General features: G+C 59.7%; 1 protein-coding gene and 2 long non-coding RNA genes across 17 annotated transcripts in view; all 3 read left to right on the forward strand.

The window, feature by feature from the left end:
• ACSF3 (acyl-CoA synthetase family member 3) overlaps positions 1–14273 on the forward strand; it is a 75920-nt gene extending 61647 nt beyond the window's left edge. For 7 of the 14 annotated variants that reach the window (XR_013412083.1, XM_077986749.1, XM_077986747.1 and 4 more), the window contains 3 exons: positions 4029–4163; positions 4687–4798; positions 13545–14273. Coding sequence is in view for 6 of the 14 variants with exons in the window: in XM_077986749.1 (XP_077842875.1) it covers positions 4029–4163; positions 4687–4798; positions 13545–13662 (365 nt within the window). In the remaining 8 variants the exon portion in view is untranslated. Of the gene's footprint in view, positions 1–3975; positions 4164–4686; positions 4799–13544 lie in introns of all 14 variants that reach the window. The other 7 variants (XR_013412088.1, XR_013412082.1, XR_013412085.1 and 4 more) reach the window with 2 other exon arrangements.
• LOC144338198 (uncharacterized) lies at positions 6897–12204 on the forward strand. The gene is made up of 3 exons (XR_013412094.1): positions 6897–8794; positions 10357–11923; positions 11968–12204. It is a non-coding gene; the product is annotated as an uncharacterized LOC144338198 (long non-coding RNA).
• A 7138-nt stretch (positions 14274–21411) lies between the features above and the next one.
• On the forward strand, positions 21412–23611 carry LOC144338197 (uncharacterized). Of its 2 annotated transcripts, none has more exons than XR_013412093.1 (2): positions 21412–22482; positions 23201–23611. It is a non-coding gene; the product is annotated as an uncharacterized LOC144338197 (long non-coding RNA). The 2 variants fall into 2 exon arrangements; XR_013412092.1 differs by having other exon boundaries at positions 23208–23611.
• Positions 23612–24333: the final 722 nt, after the last annotated feature.

The raw sequence follows: 24333 nt of genomic DNA on the forward strand, positions 1-24333 counted from the left end.
AGACACCCACGCCTGCACACACGCCCACGCCTGCACGCACGCCCACGCCTGCACGCACGCCCACGCCTGCACGCACGCCCGCGCCTGCACGCACCCCCGCGCCTGCACGCACCCCCGCGCCTGCACGCACCCCCGCGCCTGCAGAGACACCCGCGCCTGCACACACACCCGCGCCTGCACACACACCCGCGCCTGCACACACACCCCCGCCTGCAGACACCCCCGCCTGCAGACACGCCCCCGCCTGCACACACGCCCGCGCCTGCAGACACGCCCGCGCCTGCAGACACGCCCGCGCCTGCAGACACGCCCGCGCCTGCAGACACGCCCGCGCCTGCACGCACGCCCGCGCCTGCAGGCACGCCCCCGCCTGCAGGCACGCCCGCGCCTGCAGGCACGCCCGCGCCTGCACGCACGCCCCCGCCTGCACGCACGCCCCCGCCTGCACGCACGCCCCCGCCTGCACGCACGCCCCCGCCTGCACGCACGCCCCCGCCTGCAGACACCCACGCCTGCACACACACCCGCGCCTGCACACACACCCCCGCCTGCAGACACCCCCGCCTGCAGACACGCCCCCGCCTGCACACACGCCCGCGCCTGCAGACACGCCCGCGCCTGCAGACACGCCCGCGCCTGCAGACACGCCCGCGCCTGCACGCACGCCCGCGCCTGCACGCACGCCCCCGCCTGCAGGCACGCCCGCGCCTGCAGGCACGCCCGCGCCTGCAGGCACGCCCGCGCCTGCAGGCACGCCCGCGCCTGCACGCACGCCCCCGCCTGCACGCACGCCCCCGCCTGCACGCACGCCCCCGCCTGCACGCACGCCCCCGCCTGCACGCACGCCCCCGCCTGCAGACACCCACGCCTGCACACACGCCCGCGCCTGCACACACGCCCGCGCCTGCAGACACGCCCGCGCCTGCAGACACGCCCGCGCCTGCACACACCCACGCCTGCACACACACCCACGCCTGCAGAGACACCCACGCCTGCAGAGACACCCACGCCTGCACACACACCCGCGCCTGCACACACACCCGCGCCTGCACACACACCCGCGCCTGCAGGCACACCCGCGCCTGCACGCACGCCCGCGCCTGCACGCACACCGACGCCTGCACGCACACCCCCGCCTGCACGCACACCCCCGCCTGCAGACACGCCCCCGCCTGCAGACACGCCCGCGCCTGCAGACCCGCCCGCGCCTGCAGACCCGCCCGCGCCTGCAGACCCGCCCGCGCCTGCACACACACCCGCGCCTGCACACACACCCGCGCCTGCACACACACCCGCGCCTGCAGAGACACCCGCGCCTGCAGAGACGCCCGCGCCTGCAGACACACCCGCGCCTGCAGACACGCCCGCGCCTGCAGACACGCCCGCGCCTGCACACACGCCCGCGCCTGCACACACGCCCGCGCCTGCACACACACCCGCGCCTGCACACACACCCACGCCTGCAGAGACACCCACGCCTGCAGACACACCCACGCCTGCACACACACCCACGCCTGCACACACACCCGCGCCTGCACACACACCCGCGCCTGCACACACACCTGCGCCTGCACACACACCCGCGCCTGCACACACACCCGCACCTGCAGAGACACCCACGCCTGCACACACACCCACGCCTGCACACACACCCACGCCTGCACACACACCCACGCCTGCAGACACCCCCGCCTGCAGACACACCCACGCCTGCACACACACCCGCGCCTGCAGACACGCCCACGCCTGCAGACACGCCCACGCCTGCACACACGCCCGCACCTGCAGAGACACCCACGCCTGCACACACACCCACGCCTGCACACACACCCACGCCTGCACACACACCCACGCCTGCAGACACCCCCGCCTGCAGACACACCCACGCCTGCACACACACCCGCGCCTGCAGACACGCCCACGCCTGCAGACACGCCCACGCCTGCACGCACACCCGCGCCTGCACGCACGCCCACGCCTGCACACACACCCGCGCCTGCAGACACACCCACGCCTGCAGACACGCCCACGCCTGCACACACGCCCGCGCCTGCACGCACGCCCACGCCTGCACGCACGCCCGCGCCTGCACGCACGCCCGCGCCTGCACGCACGCCCGCGCCTGCACGCACGCCCCCGCCTGCACGCACGCCCCCGCCTGCACGCACACCCCCGCCTGCAGACACGCCCGCGCCTGCACACACGCCCGCGCCTGCAGACCCGCCCGCGCCTGCAGACCCGCCCGCGCCTGCACACACACCCGCGCCTGCACACACACCCGCGCCTGCAGAGACACCCGCGCCTGCAGAGACACCCGCGCCTGCAGAGACACCCGCGCCTGCACACACGCCCGCGCCTGCAGACACGCCCGCGCCTGCAGACCCGCCCGCGCCTGCACACACACCCGCGCCTGCACACACACCCGCGCCTGCACACACACCCGCGCCTGCACACACACCCGCGCCTGCAGAGACACCCACGCCTGCAGACACACCCACGCCTGCACACACACCCGCGCCTGCACACACACCCGCGCCTGCACACACACCCACGCCTGCACACACACCCGCGCCTGCACACACACCCGCACCTGCAGAGACACCCACGCCTGCACACACACCCACGCCTGCACACACACCCACGCCTGCAGACACCCCCGCCTGCAGACACACCCACGCCTGCACACACACCCGCGCCTGCAGACACGCCCACGCCTGCAGACACGCCCACGCCTGCACGCACACCCGCGCCTGCACGCACGCCCACGCCTGCACACACACCCACGCCTGCACACACGCCCACGCCTGCACACACGCCCACACCTGCACGCACACCCGCGCCTGCACGCACACCCGCACCTGCACACACACCCACGCCTGCACACACCCCCGCGCCTGCACGCACACCCACACCTGCACGCACCCCCGCGCCTGCAGAGACACCCGCGCCTGCACACACACCCACGCCTGCACACACACCCACGCCTGCACACACACCCACGCCTGCACACACACCCATGTCTGCACACACATTCGCGGGCATGCGCACCATGGGCCCATTGGTCATGAGACATCTTCGGGCTGGGAGTGCAGGTTCTGAGGCTGCAGCCTGCTCTCCTGGACTTCTCACCCTCAGTGGCTGGTGGTGTCTGTGTTGAGCTACTCGAGAAAGAAAGAAATGGGGGAAGCTCAGTGCCCACAGGAGGGCTCCAGGAAGGAAAGTGTGGGGCAGCCCCAGCCATTGTTCTAGGACCAGCATGGTCAGGTGCGGAGGGCAAAAGACGGGCACCAGCAGGAGGTTCCAGGCACCCAGGAAAGGCCCTGTCCTCAGCCACCAGTGGCACCTCTCCCATCCAGAGGGGCTAGACAGTTACTGCTGGACCCCACCGTGGTGGATGTTGTAAGGTGTCTGGTTCACTTGTTTTATGAATATTTGGTCTGGATTCTCTTGTGGGCCTGAGAGACGGCAGGACAGGGCCTGGTGGGTCTTGGCGCCTCCCCGAGAGCCTACCTGCGTGAGGGGCGCTGCAGTCCCAGGGGTGCCGTCTGGGGGCCTTTGCAGCAGCAGCAGCACAGCCAGGAGGCCCAGCACACCCTGGCATCCATCCTGAGGGAGGGTCAAAGCATCAGACCCTGTGCTTGTTGCTTAGAAAAGGCCATGTGTCCCACCATGACCAGTGGTTATCAATCACTGTGACAGAAACAGGTCCTGAGCCGGCTTACTAATGCAGGGTGTCTGCAGACCATGGGCCCAGCAGGGCTCCTGGCACCTCTGGGTCCTTGCAGGCTCTGGGCCCACTGCTGACCTGACCTGGAAGAACTGCATACAGCTGAGCGTGGGGATGGGACCCCACCTCATGGGCACAGTCCCACCTTGGGATGCGCGTCACGACCACCAGGGATGTGGGCTTACCTGGCATAGCTGCTTCCGCATTGGAGTTGCCACAGGGTAGTAACCAGAGCCCCCTTTCCTCAGAAGACACCGTGGTGTTTAAGGACGTCCAGTTAACCAGAGCCCCCTTTCCTCAGGGGACACCGTGGTGTTTAAGGACGGCCAGTACTGGATACGAGGCCGGACCTCAGTGGACATCATCAAGACTGGAGGCTACAAGGTCAGCGCCCTGGAGGTGGAGTGGCACCTGCTGGCCCACCCCAGCATCACAGGTGTGTGGCTGGACTTGCGCCAGGGAAGCCAGGCGAGACGGGTGCTGCCTTCCATGTTTGAGTTTTAGACGATCACGGATGAGGCGACGCTGTCCCAGCTGCCTGCAGGAGTCCCTGTGACACTCACCTCTGCTCCCTGCCCTGGCCAGGGCACATGGGGCTAGTGGGGGTGCAGCCTGCTCAGTGTTGGAGCCACTGACCCCATGCCCACTGGAGCTCCCAGGCCTGACTGGGCGCAGCTCCCATCTGCATGATGCCTGTGCAGGGAGAGTGCAGAGAGCCAAGGGGTGGGAAGGCAGAGCCCCTGTGGGTGCCCAGCCACCAGATCCACCATGGGGAGCCCATCCTTACTCCCTCCCCACAGGACCAGCCAGCACCAGGATGGGTGATCGGAGTGGGGCCTCCCCAAGGACAGGCTCCAGGGCTGGGCCAGACTGCGCGCTTCCTGTGCGTCCAGGCACTCTCCGGCCTGTGAGAGTCACTGAGGCATTCCCATGTCCTCAAACTGTTCTTCTGTCCACAGATGTGGCGGTGATTGGAGTTCCGGATATGACATGGGGCCAGCGGGTCACTGCTGTGGTGACCCTCCGAGAAGGACATTCACTGTCCCACAGGGAGCTCAAAGAGTGGGCCAGGTAGGGCTGGGCGGGGTGGGCAGGGGGCACTCATGGGGTCTTGGGGCCCGGGGGTGAGGGCCACCCTAGGTCTTGGCATCGTCCATCGTAGAGGTGGAGGTGAGGGATCAAGAAAGACCAGCAGTGAGGGTCCTTAGAGACCTGAAGGCCACACACAGGGGGCAGAGATGAGGGCAGGGGGCAGGAGCCGTGCTCAGATTTGACTTGGTGGCAACATTCCGAGGGGGCAGAAACTCACATTCCTGGGACAGGGCCCTGTGAGGCCTGTGGTGGGTTCCGTCCTAGTCCCAGGAGAGATCCCGAATGAGCCAGGCCAGGCCCATGCAGGAGGTGCATGGAGCTGAGATCCAGGGTTGACACCACCTGACCGCACACACTGGGCCCTTCCCCACCAGGCCACGGGCAGCCTGTCCACTCGCTGCCCCAAAGCCAGTGCTGGGCCCCAGCAGAACCGCAAGGCCCACCCATTCTCCGCTGGCACCTGCACAGCCTCTCCCTCTCCTGCCCTGGGGGTTGGTCTTCAAGGTGCCTCACACACCTCCAGTCAGTTCCATGGAGACCCCAGCACCATCCCCTCACTCATTTCACTTTCCCCTCACACCCAGGGCAGGGCCTGTTCCTCAACAGCGGCCACCACCCAGTCTGTAAACTCACCTGCGTTTTTTGTTCTGCCTTTACCTTACCCAGAACCTTTCCCCAAGGGCTTTCTCTCACCTGTCTCACACCTGGTGGTTTCTGATGCATGGGACCCACAGACCCTTCCCCTTTGCCAGCAGCGCTGGTGGTCACACCCAGGGCTGAACCTAAGCTGTGGCCTCGTCAAAGGCCGTCAGGACAGAACCGGGCTGAGCTCAGAAAGGAAGCTTTTAGTTTCACCTACAGCAAATTCTTTTTTTTTTTTTTAATTTATAAAGAAAGGTGGTATAATTGGCTCATGGTTCCACAGGCTGTACGGGAAGCATGGCTGGGGAGCCTCAGGAAACTTACAGTCATGGCGGAAGGCAAAGGGGAAGCAGGCACATCCTACATGGCTGGAGCAGGAGAGAACAAGCGAGGGAGAAGGGAGGGTCCACAGAGTGAGCAAAGGAGGAGGGAGGGGCCACAGGGCAAGCGAGTAGGGAGTGAGGAGCCACAGAACGAGGGGGGAAGGAGGGGCCACAGAGCGAGGGGGGAGGGAGGGGCCGCAGAGTGAGGGGGGGAGGGAGGGGCCACAGAGCGAGGGGGGGGAGGGAGGGGCCACAGACCGAGCGAGGGGGGAGTGAGGGCCCCCAGAGCAGGGTGGGGAGGTAGGGGTCACAGAGCGAGGGGGGGAGGGAGGGGCCGCAGAGCGAGGGGAGGAGGGGGGAGGGAGGGGCCACAGAGCGAGGGGGGGAGGGAGGGGCCACAGAGCGAGGGGGGAGGGGGGGAGGGAGGGGCCACAGAGCGAGGGGGGGAGGGAGGGGCCACAGAGCGAGGGGGGAGGGGGGAGGGAGGGGCCACAGAGCGGGGGGGGGGAGGGAGGGGCCACAGACCGAGCGAGGGGGGAGTGAGGGCCCCCAGAGCAGGGTGGGGAGGTAGGGGCCACAGAGCGAGGGGAGAGGGAGGGGTCACAGAGTGAGGGAGAGGGGAGGGGCCACGCACTCTCAAATACCCAGTTCTTGTGAGAACTCACTCACTATCACGAGAACAGCAAGGGGAAAATCCACCCCTGTGATCCAGTCACCTCCCACCAGGTCCCTCTTCCAACAGTGGGGATCACAATTCAACAGGAGATTTGGGTGGGGACGCAAATCCAAATCCTCCCTGGCCCCTCCCAAATCTTATGTCCTTTTTACATTGCAAAATACAATCCTACCTTCCCAACAGTCCCCCAAGTCTTAACTCATTGCAGCATTAATTTAGAAGTCCACAGTCCAAAGTCTCGTCTGAGACAAGGCAAGTTCTTTTCACCTATGAGCCTGTAAAACCAAAGACAAGTTGCTTCCCAGATACAGTGGGAGTGCAGGCATTGGGTAAATACACCAGTGCCAAAAGAGAGACGTCAGCCAAAACAAAGGAACTGTGAGCCCCAGGCAGGTCCAAAACCTAGCAAGGCAGTCACCGAATCGTTTTTTGTTTTTTTCTTTTTTGGTTTTTTTTTTTTTTTTTTTTTTTGAGACGGGGTCTTGCTCTGATGCCCAGGCTGGAGTCCAGTGGCGTGATATCAGCTTACTATAGCCTCTGCCTGCAAGCAATTCTCCTACCTCAGCCTCCCCAAGTAGCTGGAACTATAGGCATGCACCACCACACCCAGATAATTTTTGTATTTTTTAGTAGAGATAGGATTTTGCCATGTTGTCAAGGGTGCTCTCGAACTCCTGACCTTAAGTGATCCACCTGCCTCAGATTCCCAAAATGCTGGAATTACAGGCGTGAGCAACCCCATCCGGCCCAGTAAATCTTAAAGCCCCAAAATCTCCTTAGACCCATGTCTCACATGCAGGCTACACCGATGCAAGGAGGCGGCTCCCAAGGCCATGGGTATCCACCCCTGTGCCTGTGCAGGGCACAGCCACCATGCTGCTTTCATGGGCTGCTGTTGTGTGCCTGCAACTTTTCTAGGTGCCCCACATGGTGCAAGCTGTCGGTGGGTCATTCTGGGGTCTGGAGGACAGTGGCCCTCTTCTCACAGCTGCAGTAGCCGGGGCCCCGGTGGGGACTCTGTGTGGGGGCTCCAGCCCCATCTTTCTCTTCTTCACTGCCCTGGAGCAGTGGCCTGAGCTGTATCTGGAGCCCTTTTAGCCCCAGAGCAACAGGGATGCAGGGGCCAGTGTCCCTCAGAGCAGTGGCCCACAGAACCATTCTTCCCTCCAAGGCCTCTAGGCCTGTGATGGGAGGGGCTTCCATGAAGGTCTCTGACATGCCTGGAGATATTTTCTTCATTGTCTTGGCAGTTAACATTCGGCTCCTCTTTACTTACTCACATTTCTGCAGCCGCCTTGAATTCCTCCCCAGAAAATTGGGGGTTTTTTTTTCTACCACATGGTCAGGCTGCAAATTTTTTGAACTTTTATGCTCTGCTTCCCTTTTAAATCTAAGTTCCAGTTTTAGGTCATCTCTTTGCTCATGCTTAACAAAAGCGATCTTTGCTCCAGTTCCCAATAAGTTCCTCATCTCCATCTGAGTCTACCTCAGCCTGGACTTCATTGTCCGTATCACTATTAGCATTTTGGTCACAACAATTTAACAAGTTTCTAGGAAGTTCCAAACTTTCCCTCATCTTCCTGTCTTCTTCTGAGCTCTCCAAATCATTCCAACCTCTGCCTGTTACCCAGTTCCAAAGCTGCTTCCACATTTTCAGCTGTCTTAACAGCAATTCCTCACTTCCCAGTACCAATTTTCTGTATTAGTCCAGTCTCACATTGCTATAAATGATGCTGGATATTTCTCAGCCACTTTGCCAGCAGGGGACCTCCATGGCCAGTAATGCCCCCAACCCGGGCCTGCCACAGAGGCACCCACCCACTCAACCAACTGGGCGATGCTTGGCTTATGCACTGGCTCAGCCCACCTGTGTTATAGCTTATACCTGCATTCATTGGTTCCCAAGTTCGTGTCCCATGTCCAAGAAGAATGAGGTTACACTGACAATTCAAAGCGTGAGGAGAGTGGAGAAGAATTTTATTGAGCAATGAAATAGCTCTCAGTGGAGAGGGGATGCAAGGGTGCTCAACCACCTAGAGTTGGGTGTGGCTGGGTCCAGGGCTTTTTTGGGCACAGAATGGGGAGGGGCAAGCTGTAGGTAGCGCTGGAAAAGGTAACCTTTGGTTGGCTAAAAAGCATTATTCAGAAAGAACCAGTCAGAAAGAGTGGGCAAACAGGAATAGAAATTCTCACTCCGGGCCGCCGGTTTCAGGCTGTGTTTTGGCTTGAAGGTGGGGTTTCACCGGGGACCCACCCCTGTCTATCTGGGCATTTGACTGCTTCCTGTTGCTATCATAAGGAACTACCTGAGAAGGTAATTTATAAAGAAAAGAGGTTTAGGCCGGGCGCGGTGGCTCAAGCCTGTAATCCCAGCACTTTGGGAGGCCGAGACGGGCGGATCACGAGGTCAGGAGATCGAGTCGAGACCATCCTGGCTAACACGGTGAAACCCCGTCTCTACTAAAATACAAAAAAAAAAACTAGCCGGGCGAGGTGGCGGGCGCCTGTACTCCCAGCTACTCGGGAGGCTGAGGCAGGAGAATGGCATGAACCCGGGGGGCGGGGCTTGCAGTGAGCTGAGATCCGGCCACTGCACTCCAGCCTGGGCGACAGAGCCAGACTCCGTCTCAAAAAAAAAAAAAAAAAAAAAGAAAAGAGGTTTAATTGGCTCGCAGTTCCACAGGCTGTAAGGAAGCATGGCTGGGGAGGCCTCAGGAAACTTACAGTCATGGCAGAAGGGGAAGGGGAGGCAGCATGTCCCACGTGGTGGAGGAGGAGGAAGAGCTCACCTACCGCAAATTATTTAAGACCAAGCATTTGTCTCTGTTCTGTTCCTTCTCTGGACGCACCCTCCCTGCCTCCACCCTGACTTGCCTTCTCCTGAGCACTGAAGGTATTTTTGGCTCGTCCGTTGTGATTCCACAGACAACAGGAACGCTTGCTTCATCAGGGCAGCATCAGGGCACCACACATGCCTGGGTGTGCACAACACAGCTGGAGCACTGCCGCTCAGCAGCGGCTGCTGCTTTCATTAAACAGTTATCTTGAGAAGAAAAGATAGGTGTCGGGTGCTGAGAGAGTGCTAGAGAGTTTCAGGGTCCGAGTTTGCAGGAACCGAAGTCCCGACGCTCCTCAGCCCTTGGCTTTCCTCAGACAGGGCTGCCCTCTGCTCAGGGACACCAGGCCGCTCGCTCCTGCTCTGTGCATCTCTCTGAAGGCAGGCTCCTCATCCAGCATCGTTTGGGCTATGACAGTGGCTGTGAGAAGACCCTGAGACAGGAAGCTGTGTGCAGGGCACTTGAGGGCCCGCTGGTGAGAAGCCGCCTGTGAGGGGCAGGACCGGGCAGGGAAGGCCACCAGCCGTGCAGTCACAGCCCAGGACTCCGTCAGTCCTGCGGGAGCCCTGGAGCCAGGCCCTTGCTCTCCAGGCCACTTGCTGTACTTGGCCCACAGCTACCTCCCCTGCAGCCCTGAGTCGTCCTTGCTGTGCCTGGCTTAGGCTGACACTGCAGTGCTTGTCCATTCACCATGAAAGAAAAAAGAACAGGAAGGGAGGCAGGAGGAAGTAAATTAGAGGATTAATTCAGACATTCCAACTGTCTTTTTTTTTTTTTTTTTTTTTGAGACGGAGTCTCGCTCTGTCACCCAGGCTGGAGTGCAGTGGCCGGATCTCAGCTCACTGCAAGCTCCGCCTCCCGGGTTCACGCCATTCTCCTGCCTCAGCCTCCCGGGTAGCTGGGACTACAGGCGCACGCCACCTCGCCTGGCTAGTTTTTTTTTTTTTTTTTTTTGTCTTTTTTGGTAGAGACAGGGTTTCACCGTGTTAGCCAGGCTGGTCTTGATCTCCTGACCTCGTGATCCGCCCGTCTTGGCCTCCCAAAGTGCTGGGATTACAGGCTTGAGCCACCGCACCCGGCCCAAACATTCCAACTGTCTAATGGGAGTTCCAAAAAGAAGATATTCAGGGAAGAAATTAACAGTCAAATTTCCCCAAACCAAAGGTCATGAGTTTTCAGATTGAAAGAAGACCCCAGGAAAGAAGAGAGAAAACAGCATTGTAAATATCAGGAAGGAAGCGAAACCTCAGCTCAGGCCTGCGGTCTCTGCTGGGCAGTGTGGCGGCATGGAAGGCTGCAGGCTGCTTAATCCAGTGAAGCCAGCAGGTCAGACGAAACGGATAACTTCCTTAAAAGACACAAATTTCCAAGACTGACGCAAACACCAAAGCAGACTGAACAGTTCTGAGTTCTCAATTTAAAACTGCAAAGCAAATACCAGGCCCAAAAAGTTTCACTGGTAAATTCTCTCAAACGTTGAAGGCAAAAAATAAAACCAGACGCAACAAAATAAGTCTCTGACGAAACAGCAGAGAGGAACAATTCCTAACTCCCTTTATGGGACCAGTACTACCCTGAAATCCAAACCGTGCAAGAAAACTAGAGAACAGTGTTCCCGATGGGCAGACACACAAAATCCTTAACAAACCATTAGCCAGTTAAATCCAGTTAATGCACAAAAAGACAACACGTCATGATCAAGCAGCATTTAAGCCAGGAATAGAGGGTTACTTTCATTTTCAAAAATCAGTCCATGTGATTCACCTTTATTTTAAGACGGACTCTCGCTCTGTCACCCAGGCTGGAGTGCAGTGGCGCAATCTCCACTCACTGCAGACTTTGCCTCCGGGGTTCAAGCGATTCTCCCGCCTCAGCCTCCTGAGCAGCTGGGATTACAGGTGTGCGCCACCATGCACAGCCAATTTTTGTATTTTTAGTAGAGATGGGGTTTCGCCATGTTGGCCAGGCTGGTCTCAAACTCCCGACCTCAAGCGATTCACCCGCCTCAGCCTCCCAAAGTCCTGGGATTACAAGTGTGAGCCACTGGTAATTCACCATATTTACAGAATGAAGAAAAATCATATTATTTCAATAGATACAGAAAAAGCATTTGCAAATGCCAAAGCCCTTTTATAACAAAAACTCTTCACAAACTAGGAGAAGAAGGAAAATACCTGAACCTGATGAGGGAGCCTCTGAAAAGCCACCAGGTGACATCCTGCTCAATGGCGAGCTGCTGGGCGTTTTCCTCCTGTGACCAGGAAGGGGCGTCCGCCCTCGCCACTGCCAGCCAGTCTCATTCAACACAGAGTTTGTCCGCTCTTAGAAGTCAAGACATTGGTTACACGTGGAGGCTGGGAGTGGCTCAGACAGGCAGAGGGGCTTCTGGGAACCCGGCCATGTTCCCTTTCAGTCTGGGCGCTACTTAGATGGGGGCAGTTGCTTCAGTAAAACTTTAGAAATTCCTACACAGGCCAGGCGCGGTGCTCACACCTGTAATCCCAGCACTTTGGGATGCCGAGGCGGGCAGATCACCTGAGGTCAGGAGTTGGAGACCATCCTGCCCAACATGTTGAAACCCTGTCTCTATTAAAAATATTAAAAAGACAAAAATTAGCCAGGCGTGGTGGCGGGCGCCTGTAATCCCAGCTACTCGGGAGGCTGAGGCAGGAGAATCACTTGAACCCAGGAAGCGGAGGTGCAGTGAGCCGAGATTGCACCACTGCAGTCCAGCCTGGGGGACAAGAGCAAGACTCTGTCTCAAAACAAAAAAAATTCTACACATCCCTCACCACACTGTACACAGGACAGCTGGGTGTAAATTACACCTCCATTTAAATACCTATAATAGTTTTATATAACTATAAAATATGTACGTGCCAAAATAAATTTGATAGGAAAATTGGAGCCGGGCGTGGTGACACATGTCTGTAGCACTTTGGGAGGATCCTCTGAGCCCAGGAAGTCCAGGCTTTGGTGAGCTGTGACTGCACCACTGCACTCCGGCCCAGGCAACAGTGAGATCCTGTCCCAGAGAGAAAAGAGAAAAAAAGAAAAAAGCAATTTGGAAATGTGGAGGTCGAGGTTGACAGCGACACCAACGTCAAACCACTTGCCCCTGGGGAGGGAGGGACTGGGCTGGGCCGACTCGCACCTCCGCCCCGAGAGGCCTACGGGCAGGGGCAGGTGGGCAGGGGTCTGTGCTGGGTCTCTGGCCACGTCTGGATGGCAGGCGACGCTTTCTCCACAAAAAGCGTCAAGAAACCACGACACTTGGTTTCTGGACTTTTCCGCTGGACAGTAACCTGAACAATCGCCGTCAAGTTCGTTTCTGACACGTCTCAGTGTCAGCCTGGACGCCCTGAACCAACCTTTCCTGCAACTGGAGTGTGGCCGCTGCCTTCAGGGTATTGCTGGGTGGGCGGAGGCCACACAGCTGTCCCCCTTTTGGGGGTTAATCTCATTCCTTCCTTCCTTTCCTTCTTTCTTTAATGGTGAATGGAGGAGCACCGAGCACCACTGCAGTCTCAGCTTCCGATCCCAGCGCCTTGTCCCTGCCCACTGCCCTCGGCCGCTCATCTGCATTGGCACCGCCCTGGCCCCACCCACCTGCATCAGCCCCGCCCACTGCCCTGGCACCACCCACCGAGTTCTGGCCATGGGCACAGGGGACCCTGAGTGGAGGTGTCAAGCCTTAGGGGCTGTCCCTGCTGTGTGGGGGTCTGTGAGGCCTCTTGCCACGCGGGCTTGTGTCTGCAGGACTGTGGGGCATTTGTTCCCATCTCAAATACCCCATGCGGGGCAGGCTGCCCCTGCCCCACCTGCCCACCCACTCCCCAGCCCCTTCCACATGCCTCCTCTGGAAGGGGAACCGGCCACAGAATGACATGGGGCGTTCCAGCTCCAGTGCGGGGTCTTGGAATGCCTGGCTCAGTGTGGGGGTCCCTCTGCCCTACAGGCCACTCTGTGCAGGCCTGTCCTCGGGTGCCCTCGCCCAAGGCCTGCATGCACCATGACTTCTGTGGTACCAGTGATAATGGCATGCTGGGCACCTCCTGCAGTCACCACCCTGGGCTGCTAGGGCAGAGACAGCTGCGGTTGCCCAGGACGCATGCCAGGCCTCAGGATGGCCGAGGCGCCTGGCCAGGCTGCAGCGTCCAAGGGGCACCTGTCCACACTGCTGGGCACCTGAGCTACCGCTGGGCAGTGTTGGGACAACGCATCTCAGGCTGTGCTTGTCTCTGCAGAGATGTCCTGGCCCCGTACGCCGTGCCCTCGGAGCTCGTGGTGGTGGAGGAGATCCCGCGGAACCAGATGGGCAAGATTGACAAGAAGGCACTCATCAGACGCTTCCACCCCTCGTGACCCGCGCACCAGGGGCTGGGCACTTGGACTGCGGGTCTGGCGGGGAGCAGCAGACGTCTCCCTCACACCGAGCACCGCGGGGGCCTGTCTGAGACCTGGCCTCCCTTAAGCCTGAATGCCCCAAATCGGGTCACGTAGAACAAAAACTGTTTGGGATGAAATCACCACGTGAGGTCCCCAGCCTTGGGCCAGTTGTTGCAGCTCAAGGAGACCGTCCCTGATGTCACCTCTGCCTGGTCACCGCCGACCTCGCAGCCCGCCCCACGTGCCCACGGCTGCCTGGTCACCACCAACCTCGCGGCCGGCCCCACGTGCCCACGTCTGCCTGGTCACCACCGACCTCGCGGCCGGCCCCACGTGCCCACGTCTGCCTGGTCACCGCCGACCTCGCGGCCGGCCCCACGTGCCCACGTCTGCCTGGTCACCGCCGACCTCGCGGCCGGCCCCACGTGCCCACGTCTGCCTGGTCACCACCGACCTCGCGGCCGGCCCCACGTGCTCAGGCACCTCCCGCCCCACAGTGCCCTGCAGTTACCAGGCTCTCCAGGGTGGGTCCCGGAGGTGTCCCCCAAAAAAGAAATAAAGACTCCACTGGAGGAACGAGGGCCGTCCCACACTGTGCCCAGGCCTGTGACTGCGGCAGACTCATCCGCCCATGCCTGTGCCTCACCCGTGAGCCAGTGTCTCCCAGTCCACATAGGTCTCGGCAGCCGCCCGGAGGGCCTCCTGGGAGGAGCTGAGGGTTCACAAACCTCCCAGAACCGGCCGGGCGCGGTGGCTCACGCCTGTAATCCCAGCACTTTGGAAGGCCGAGGCGGGCGGATCACAAGGTCAGGAGATCGAGACCACGGTGAAACCCCGTCTCTACTAAAAATACAAAAAACTAGCCGGGCGCGGTGGCGGCGCCTGTAGTCCCAGCTACTCGGGAGGCTGAGGCAGGAGAATGGCGTGAACCTGGGAGGCGGAGCTTGCAGTGAGCCGAGATCGCGCCACTGCACTCCAGCCTGGGCGACAGAGCGAGACTCCGTCTCAAAAAAAAGAAAAACCTCCCAGAACCAGCCCTGTCCCATGGGTCCTGGGCATCTCCTGGTGCCACTCTCGGAGGAGGGCAGCTCCCGCTGTGGGGACACTTGCCACCCTGCTCACTACTGTGTGTCCGTCAGCGTGTGTCACAGAAAGTGTATGGACGGACGGCCGTGGAGCGGCTCTGCTGTGACCCTGCCTCACCCCCTATCGCACAGACCTTCCAGGTCATCTCCACACCGGCCCCTCAGCCAGTGAACCCTCCCTCCCATCACCGTCTCTACCCAGACCCCCACCTGCCCCATGGCCCCCGTCTCATGTCTGTGGCTCGCCAGCTTTTCCCCAGACCCAGGTCCAGAGCCCACAGGCGTGGCCGATGCAGAAACCTCAGGAACGTGTGCTGTCAGTGTTGGGCGCACCCACGTTGCATTTACTTAGCGGGGTCAATTCAGATGCACGGGGGCCACATGCAGAATCCAGAAGTTTCTGGACAATTTTCAGAAGAACAGGCTGCCTCTTCCCCACAGCCTCTGGGAAGTAACAGCCCAGCAATGTCTGGCCTCAACTTACCCAGAACATTCTGCCCCTGGAATGCATGTCTGAAAGGGTGGCCAGAAGCGAGTGTGCCAGGCAGGAGACCAGCCCCATCTCAGGCTCACGTGCCTTGGGCAGGAGGCCAGCCCCATCTCAGGCTCACGTGCCCGGGCAGGAGGCCAGCGCCATCTCGGGCTCACGTGCCTCCGGGACAGGTGGACGTGGCCTGGGGCCCTTGCCCACTTAAGCATGTTGCCCACCAAGCTTGTCTGAGGCATCCCAGACAGCGGCATTCCAGCCCTGTTTTCCAGGACGGGTGGGCACCCCAGTCCACAGCCCTGTCCCACCCGAACTCCTGCCTCACCGTGTGGCCTTGTGCATCCCCTTGGCCTGACCCTGGGAACAGTCAAAGCAAGGGGCCCTGCCCTCCCGCCGGAGGCCTGGACTCAAGGGAACAGCACTCAGAGACCACAGGTCAGACGTTTGTGTCTAGGCCTTGCTAGTAGCTAAGGAAATGCCTTCTGTTGGGGAAAGGGTCAAATTTAACATAGCAAGATTTTTACTTAATTCCACTAATTTTACATTTGCATCTCTCTCCTTTAATCCTGAAACTTGATTCCATAATCATTTGCTTTATCCAATAGTATAGATCATATGCTTTCAAAATAATGAGGATGACTTTCTCCTGACAATACCACAAGCTACAGAAAGCCTGGAGCTCGCTGACCAGCTTGTTGACCAGAATATGGTGCTCCAAGGATGTGCGGTTGAATGCCGTGTTCTAAAGTCACGAGTGACTCTCCAGCCGGTTCCTGTGCCAGGTCGGTCGGCCTTCGTGCACACAGTCTGCCAGCATCCAGCCAGCCCCCGTTTCCCCTCCGCTCCACCAGCCGAGAACAAGCTCATCCTTCGTGCACACAGTCCGCCAGCATCCAGCCAGCCCCCGTTTCCCCTCCGCTCCACCAGCCGAGAACAAGCTCATCCTTCGTGCACACAGTCCGCCAGCATCCAGCCAGCCCCCGTTTCCCCTCCGCTCCACCAGCCGAGAACAAGCTCATCCTGGAGGGAACTCATCCGCTCCTCCCTCCCCATTAAAGCCCAGTTTATTCCCCGTCTTGGTCTCTGGTGCTGACCTGGCCTCTGGAGACACAGGCAGGGGGCCCTGTTTGCCAAGTCACCGTGACTGAGCCCCACAAGGATACCTAAGTTGCACATGGCTGGCAGCACCTGCCCCGCACACCCTGCCCCTTGCTGGGCGGCCCACGCCACACAAGTTAGACCCAGGAGCAGGTGCCCTGGGAGCAGGGCTGCCACCCGCCAGGTCCAAAGCCGCCTCTGCGTGCCTGCTGCCTTTGACCTCCTGGGGAGGCTGGCTTGAATCTGAAAAGTCAGCCAGCTCTGACCCCAGCCAGACACGGAGGTGCTGCCAGGAGCTGCTCCCAGGCGAGTGGCCCAGCTTCTCTCAGGCACCAGGGGATGGCGGGACTCCTGGTGACCAGCTGGTCCCCAAAGCTGTGGCACCGTGCCTGCTGCTGCCAGCAAAGTCCCACATGCAGCCTGTGGTAGCTGCCACCCTGTCCTTCCTGCCCCTCCCTCATCAGGGGCCAGGGTGAAACCCCTGCCACCCTCTGCCTTCCCTCCACCTGCGGCTTCCCGGGCAGGGAGACCATGGGCCCAGCTCCTGCTTCCTCCATTCATTCCACAGATAGGGCCCGGGCCAGCAGCCCAGGCATTAGGCTGGTGGGTCCACTGAGGCGTAGACGCCCCCCGGGACAGGACAGGCCTGAGGCAGCTGAGCAGTGCCAAGCCGGGCCCATGTTCCCGCCCAGCAGCAGCCCTTGAGGCTGCCTTCCTCCCAGGTGTCCAGGCCCAACACAGAAGGCCTGAGCCTGCTCTGCCTCAGTTTCCCTACTCTGTAAACTGAGGCTGCTGCTCTCTCTGGGCCCTTCTGGCCCTGACCAAGGAGTGGGGCTTTGTTCCCTCAGGAGTCCTGTCCATGGGGACTGGCTACACACATGCCCCACACCGCCCTTCCACCTGGACTCTGGCCCGGTGGCACCAGGGTTGGGAGCAGGAGCCTTAGGACACATGCAGCACCAGGCACAGCATGGAGCGAGAGAGTGGGCGGCGTGGTAAGTGCTGTGGGCACCACTGACCTGGAGGAGCCATGACTCCCAGACCCTCGTGTCAAAGCTTCTGGCCTCGTTTGCTGGGAGGCTGGGAGGAGGCCCTCGTGCAGAACAGCAGCTTGTTGCCGGCCTTGGTGAGAAGGTGGTGAGTGCGCCGGCCACTGAGTTAACCGTCAGTAACGGGATGTGTGCAGACGGGCGTGGACCACAGGTATGTATGTCTCACACACACGCCTGCATGTATCATATGTACGTGTGTCTCACACATGCACCTGCATACCCCACAGGTATGTCTGTCTCACACACACGCCTGCACATATCACATGTATGTATCTCACACGTCTGCATACACCACATGTATGTCTCACATGCCTGCATATATCACATGTATGTGTCTCACACATGCCTGCATGTCACATGTATGTGTCTCTCACACACACGCCTGCATACATACATGCACATGGACACCTATGTGCACACCAGTCCCTCCCTCCCTCCCCCGTCCTCATCTTCAGGCTCAGCCGGGCCTGTGATCACTGTCGCCCGAGGCAGCTGCACTGGGGCCCCGGCTCCCCTCACACTGTGTCTGATCAGGTTGGGACTCACTCGGCTGCTCTCACCGCGAGGTCCTTGGTGCGGCTGCTCTTGGTGGCCCTTCTAGAGCCTTCCTGAGTGAGAGGACGCCCACTCCCCCCAGGCCCACAGAGCCTGCCTCCACGGGCCCTGGGGGCCAATTCTGTCCCCTCCTCCCTGGCCACAGAGCAGTCAGTGCAGCCGCTCTCCTGCCTGGAAGCATAAAGTGGACCCTGTGTGAAAACATGGACGACGTGGAGAATGAGCAGCTCACCAAATGGATCAGTACGAACGATCACACCCCACGTGCATCTCCTCCGCAGCCACAGGAGAGACCAGGTCACTGGAGGATAAACATCCGTGACTGCACCTCCTGATCCATCACCCACGACGGCCACGGCATCCCCTGCCAGCCGCCGGCACAGCCACGAGCACAGCCATGGGCACGGCTTGGGAGCATGTGGTTGTCACAGGATGGACGACCATGGATCTGCCTCTCTCTGAGCAGAAAGCAGGTCCCCACAGGCGGGTGCGGGGAAGGGGCGGGTCCCGGGTCCGGCAGGCACCCCCTGAGCACCAGCCCCTCTGAGGGTGGCCGGAGGGCGCTGCCGCAGGTCCCCACACACCCAGCGCACACTGTCCCACACACTGGAGGCACCTGCCAGGTTCTGACGCCCTTCAAGTGCCTTCCCAGGGTTCTCGCACCCGCTGAAGTCAGCGCGCTCAGCCTGCTTTGCACATGAGCAGCTGAGGCAGGTGAGTTGAGGGCAGGGGTGTGACTCACAGGCTTGGGGCCAAAGCCCAAGGTCGTCTCCTCTGGCCTGCAAGCTCAGGCTCACACGGGGAGCAGCCAGGCTGGACTGGGTGCAGCTTACGGACATAGCACGTGCTGTGGGCGTCGGCCGCGGCTCCTCCATGCAACGCTGACACTGCTGTCTGCAGATCGCACCCAGTCAGGAGGGAATGGCCCAGGCAGGTGGGCAAGGCCATGGCTCGGCCAGGTAAGGCTGGGAGGGCCCAGGATGGATGTGCATTGAGCCAGGCAGGAGATCTGGAGAGGCGGAGGGATGGGGAGGGAGCGCCATGCAGAGGCCGCTCGGTCCTCAGGAGCTAAGCCTCACCCTGGGAGTCTCAAGGAGGGTGTCCCCTGGCCTTAGCCAGCAGCCAGGGCCAGCATGTGATCTGTGGCAGCCGGTCTCGGGGTGGCCTCGTTCGCAGTCTTGCTGGATGGATACCCCCAGCTCCTAGGGCAAGCGCAGGCGGGGCAGGGCCGTCCCGGTCAGCTGACAGGAACTGAGCTGAGAAGGCTGCAAGCCGCCGAGTCACCCTAACAGCAGGGTGGTCCTGCGGGCAGTACTGAGCCCGCCCTGCTGGGCACCCCACAGCCCCTGCAGCTCCCCAGCTGCCACTGAGGCCCGATGCCCTGTGAGGAGGCTCCCACCTGTGAGCGGCAGAATGACGGCCCCGAAGACCCCCGCTTCCTCACCCTGGGACCTGTGAGTTCACACAGCAGTGGGGACCTGCAGCTGTGGACGGTCCATCAGCTCCCTCAACAGGGAGGCTGCCCTGGGTGACCCGTGAGGGCACAGGGTACCCCCATCCTGCTAAGTGGAAGAGGGAAGCTGTGGCAGAGGTGAGCGTGAGGGGACTGGCCGGCCACTGCTGGCTTTGTGAGGGGCCCCCAGCCAAGGAAACGCCTCCGGAAGCCCAAAGAGGCGGAAAATGGATTTTCCCAGGAGCCTGCGAAGGAACCTTGGTGTTGGTGGAATCGGATGTGAGAGGACACGCGGGCGACCTGTCTTGGGTCACGCTGGTTCCCAGTCCCCACACCAGCCTGCCTGGGCGGGAACCCTAAGAGTAAGGGAGGGGCCAGCGCCGGGCTCTCCTGGAAACCGGCCCGGGTGCCTTGGTCCCTGCGTCAGTGTGGGGTGTTGGTGGCCGCCCTGCTGGCTCTAGGCACTCCCTCCGCCTTCCTGCCGCGTGGCTGGTCCTCCCTGGGCTGGGCTGAGGCACCCTCCATGCCCACCCGTCACACCGGGCAAGAGCTGGGGACGTGAAGCCAGGCCCACGAGGACTTGGAGGCGGAGGGGTCTCCAGGGCAGGACAGGGCAGGGCCAGTTCCCTGGGGCCATCTGCTGTGTCCAGGAGCCCGGTGCTGCCACTGGCCTTGCCCCAAGGTCCAGCTCTGCCTTTCATCCCCTCATCCCCTCAGCACCTCCCCCTACCTTCCCTCCATGTGTCCCAAGCTATGGCAAGTCCTCAAGCTGGGACGGCTGGCACCAGCTCTGCCCCCAACAGGTCACTCGGCGGCTCAGAGCCCATGTCCTCATTGGTGACACAGGAACAAGGTGCAGTCATGCAAGGGCATGAGAGAGTCCCGTGGAAGGCATGTTCCAGAAGGTTCCTAGCCCAGCTCCAGGGATGGGGAGGGAGCGCCACGCAGAGGCCGCTCAGCATGAGAGGCCCCCTCAGTCCCTGACCAGTGGGCTCCCCAGGGCCCTGTCCAGGCTGGGACGGGTGGAGCTTGGTGCCTGCAGGCCAGTGAGCGCATCCTCAGAACCCAGGGTGCTCCCAGGCTGGCCCAGGGCCTTAGGAGCACAGGGTGGGCACAGGACCCCAAGTTGTGCCAGCCAGGCCCTGACCGTCCTGGGCCGGCCGCTGCCTCCGTTCTGTGTCCACCCCTGTGCGATTCGGCCTCTCTGGTGGCGCCCATCCCAGCTTCGTTCCCCTGTGGGCCCTGCCCCCGTCTCCCTGGGACACAGGGGTGCGTGTGAGTCCACATCAGCGAGCGTGTGTGCAGCCGTCACATACACATAGATACACATGGGTGCACCTGCACACCCTGGCATCGCAGAGGAGGGAGACGCCACACCCTCAGTCCTCTCTGTGCCCACCCAGGCAGCCCATAGTCATTGGCTCGCAGGGCATGCCCCCCATTGACAGTCTGACCAGACACAACCATTCAGTTACTGTAACCACGGAGTCATCAGTCTCCTTCATTACCACCTGCCAGCCCTGCCCTGCCGCGCAGCAAAGCCCATTAAGACAGCGGCAACGCCAGCAGCACGTGGTGTCTTTAATGCATCAGCCGCGTGCCCATATTCCCATCCCGATGGGGAAGAGCCGCGTCTTAGCTAGAAAAAAGACGACACCCCACACCAGCTGAATGGGCTGCCCGCTGGGCACACACACACACACTGACGGGTGTGCACATATGCTCACAGCACACACAAACAACACAGATCTGGCCTCAGAGCCACACTCCAGGTGCGGCCGCCCTGGGCCCAGCATCCGTGACAGCCACAGCAGGATCAGAGCAGCCTCAAGGGCCGGTCGGGAGCCGGCAGAGCTGGCCCCAGGCTGAGCTTGGGGAGGTGGGCCCAGGCCCGGGACCCACGCTTTCTAATCGGCGGGCGGAGTCCACGCAGCTCCTCCCTGTCTTCACGGAAGCCCATGGGTCCCCCTCCCTCTTCTGCTGTCCCCAGGATAGTGAAATCTACTAATGTGGATTAAGAACATTTTTTAAATAAAAAAACATTTTAAATATTGAGGACAGAAGACAGAAGATTACGGCCAACCAACCCCATGCACTTCCTGGCCCAGGTTCATGGAGTCTGAGCCCTCTGGCCTCCTAAGCCTCTGGGCTCTGTTACCAGGTGGACGCCTTCCCCAGCCCCGATGCCTGAGTGATGTCGTGGGTTTAGGTTTCAGTACCGGCATGTGTGGCCCACAGAGCGCAGGCTCCTCCGTGAGGATGTTTTTGGCTCATGTAGGGCTTTGCTGTCCCCTGTGTTGACTGCCTTGCTCTGGTTGTCCTCAGGTCACTCTGTGGGGCGTGCACTGACCCCAGCCATTGGACCCTCCCCTCCAAGAGCAAAGCTGCAAGTGCAGCCTCTTTTGCAGGGTGGAAGAATTTCTCCAGGAGATATTCCTGCGAGCGGAATCACTGGATCGTAGGCCCAGATGTCTCCCACTTCCTCGATTTTGCCTGATGCCTTCCAAGGAGGCTGTGCACCGCGGGTGTGAGACACCCCATCTCACCAACGGGCCAACATCCCAATGGGAGACATTGAGTTTTCACCACGGTGCTGAGTGTGATGTGGAATCTTCTTATTGTAATTTGCATTTCCCTGATTACGAGTTAGGTGGAACATCTCGAATATGTTTCTGGGCCATTTGATTTTCCTGCAAGTCGCCTGTTTCAGTTCTTTGCCCATTTCCTGTTGGGCTGCTGGGTATTTTTCGTGATTATACATTGGTTACGTGAGTGGCCTTTGGCTTCATTTGTTAAAGCATGTGCAGAATTGTTAAATTTTAATGTATTCAAATGCATTAATCTCTTCTTTCTTATAGTTTGAGTTTTTTGGGGTCTTGTCCTTAAAAACCCTTTCTTACTCAAAGCTCTTCAATATGTTTTCACATATGCTCTTCTAAAAGTTACAAAGCTTTGCTTTTCTCACTGAAGCCATTAATTCATTGGAAATGCATTTGTGTGTGGTGGGAAGTACAGCCCTGATTTTTCCCATGTGGAATTACTGATTTTCCCAGCACCGCTCACGGAGCCACCCACCTCTCCCCACCACAGGTGGGACTACAGGTATGAGTGCCACTGCCCCTGTGGCCCCGGCGCTCCCTGCTCCAGACTCTGCCTGGCCCAAGACCCTGTCTCCAGGCTGCACTGGGCTCCATCCCACCTCCCGTAGCTTCCCCCGAGGCCTGGATGTTCGGCAGGAGGGGGCACCCACTCCTGCCTCCTCCACAGCACGGTCTGAGCTGTTCCCGGCCATTTATTCTCTCTTTTTTTGTTTTTGTTTGTTTGTTTGTTTGTTTTGAGACTGAGTCTTGCTGTCGCCCAGGCCAGAGTGCGGTGACACCATCTCGGCTCACTGCAACCTCCACCTCCCCAGTTCAGGCAATCCTCCTGCCTCAGCTTCCTGAGTAGCTGGGACCACAGGCGTGTGCCACCATGCCTGGCTAATTTTCTTTTCTTTTTCTTTCTTTTTTTTTTTTTTTTTTTGAGACGGAGTCTCGCTCTGCGGCCCAGGCTGGAGTGCAGTGGCACCATCTCGACTCACTGCAACCTCCATCTCCCAAGTTCACGCCATTCTCCTGCCTCAGCCTCCCGAGTAGCTGGGACTACAGGCACCGGCCACCATGCCCGGCTAGCTTTTTTTTGTATTTTTAGTAGAGACGGGGTTTCACCGTGTTAGCCAGGATGGTCTCGATCTCCCGACCTCGTGATCCGCCCGCCTCAGCCTCCCAAAGTGCTGGGATTACAGGCGTGAGCCACCGCACCCGGCCCCCAACTAATTTTCTTTAAAAAATGTTGTAGCAATGTAGCCCGGGCTCAAGCCATCCTCCCACCTCAGCCTGCCACACAGCTGGGACCACAGACACGTGCCACCGCCGCACCCAGCTGGCCTTTAATGTTTTTAAATGCTATAAGATCTGCAGGGGTTTTTTCCAACCAAGTTTATAGCTTTTCACCCCATGGATCCCCCAAGGCCATGACAGGCAGTGACCTCCTCCGGGCACCCGCAGAGTCCTCCCCGCCATCTTGGGAGGGGAGGCTTTCCGATTTCAGTTTTGTTTGTTTACTAGGCTTTGTTTTATAGTCATTAGTTAAATTTACTAACATTTTTCAACTTCTTGTCTCAAGGGACTTCATTTTAATAAACAGTGTCTCAGTATCTTTTTTCTTTTCTTTCTTTCTTTCTTTTGGTTTTTTTTTTTTTTTTTTTTTTTGACGGAGTTTCACTCTTGTTGCCCAGGCTGGAGTGCAATGGTGTGATCTCGGCTTACCACAGTCTCTGCCTCCTGGGTTCAAGAGATTCTCCTGCCTCAGCCCGCCGAGTAGCTGGGATTACAGGCGTGCACCACCACACCCGGCTAATTTTTTGTATTTTTTTTAGTAGAGATGGGGTTTCTCCATGTTGGTCAGGATGGTCTTGAACTCCCGACGTCAGGTGATCCGCTAGCCTCGGCCTCCCACAGTGTTAGGAATACAGGCGTGAGCCACCACGCCCGGCCAACAGTATCTTTTAGTTGTTGCCTTAGTCAGTGTCTGTGTGTGTGATGAGCTCTCACAGCGTTTGTGTTATGAAAAGTCTGTACTTGGCCGAGGCGGGCAGATCACCTGAGGTCAGGAGTTCGAGACCATCCTGGCCAACCAATCTTTAGTAGAGATGGCAAAACCGCCGTCTCTACTAAAAATTCGAAAAAAAAATTAGCTGGGCGTGGTGGTGGGCACCTGTAATCCCAGCTACTCGGGAGGCTGCAGCAGGAGAATCCGGGAGGCGGAGGTTGTGGTGAGCTGAGATCACACACTGCACTCCAGCCTGGGCAACGAAGAGTGACTTCGTCTCAAACAAAAGAAAAAAAAAAGAGAGAGAGAGAGAGGCGCCGGCCCCAG

Source organism: Macaca mulatta, chromosome 20, assembly GCF_049350105.2.
Source record: "Macaca mulatta isolate MMU2019108-1 chromosome 20, T2T-MMU8v2.0, whole genome shotgun sequence".
Taxonomy (NCBI): Eukaryota; Metazoa; Chordata; class Mammalia; order Primates; family Cercopithecidae; genus Macaca; species Macaca mulatta.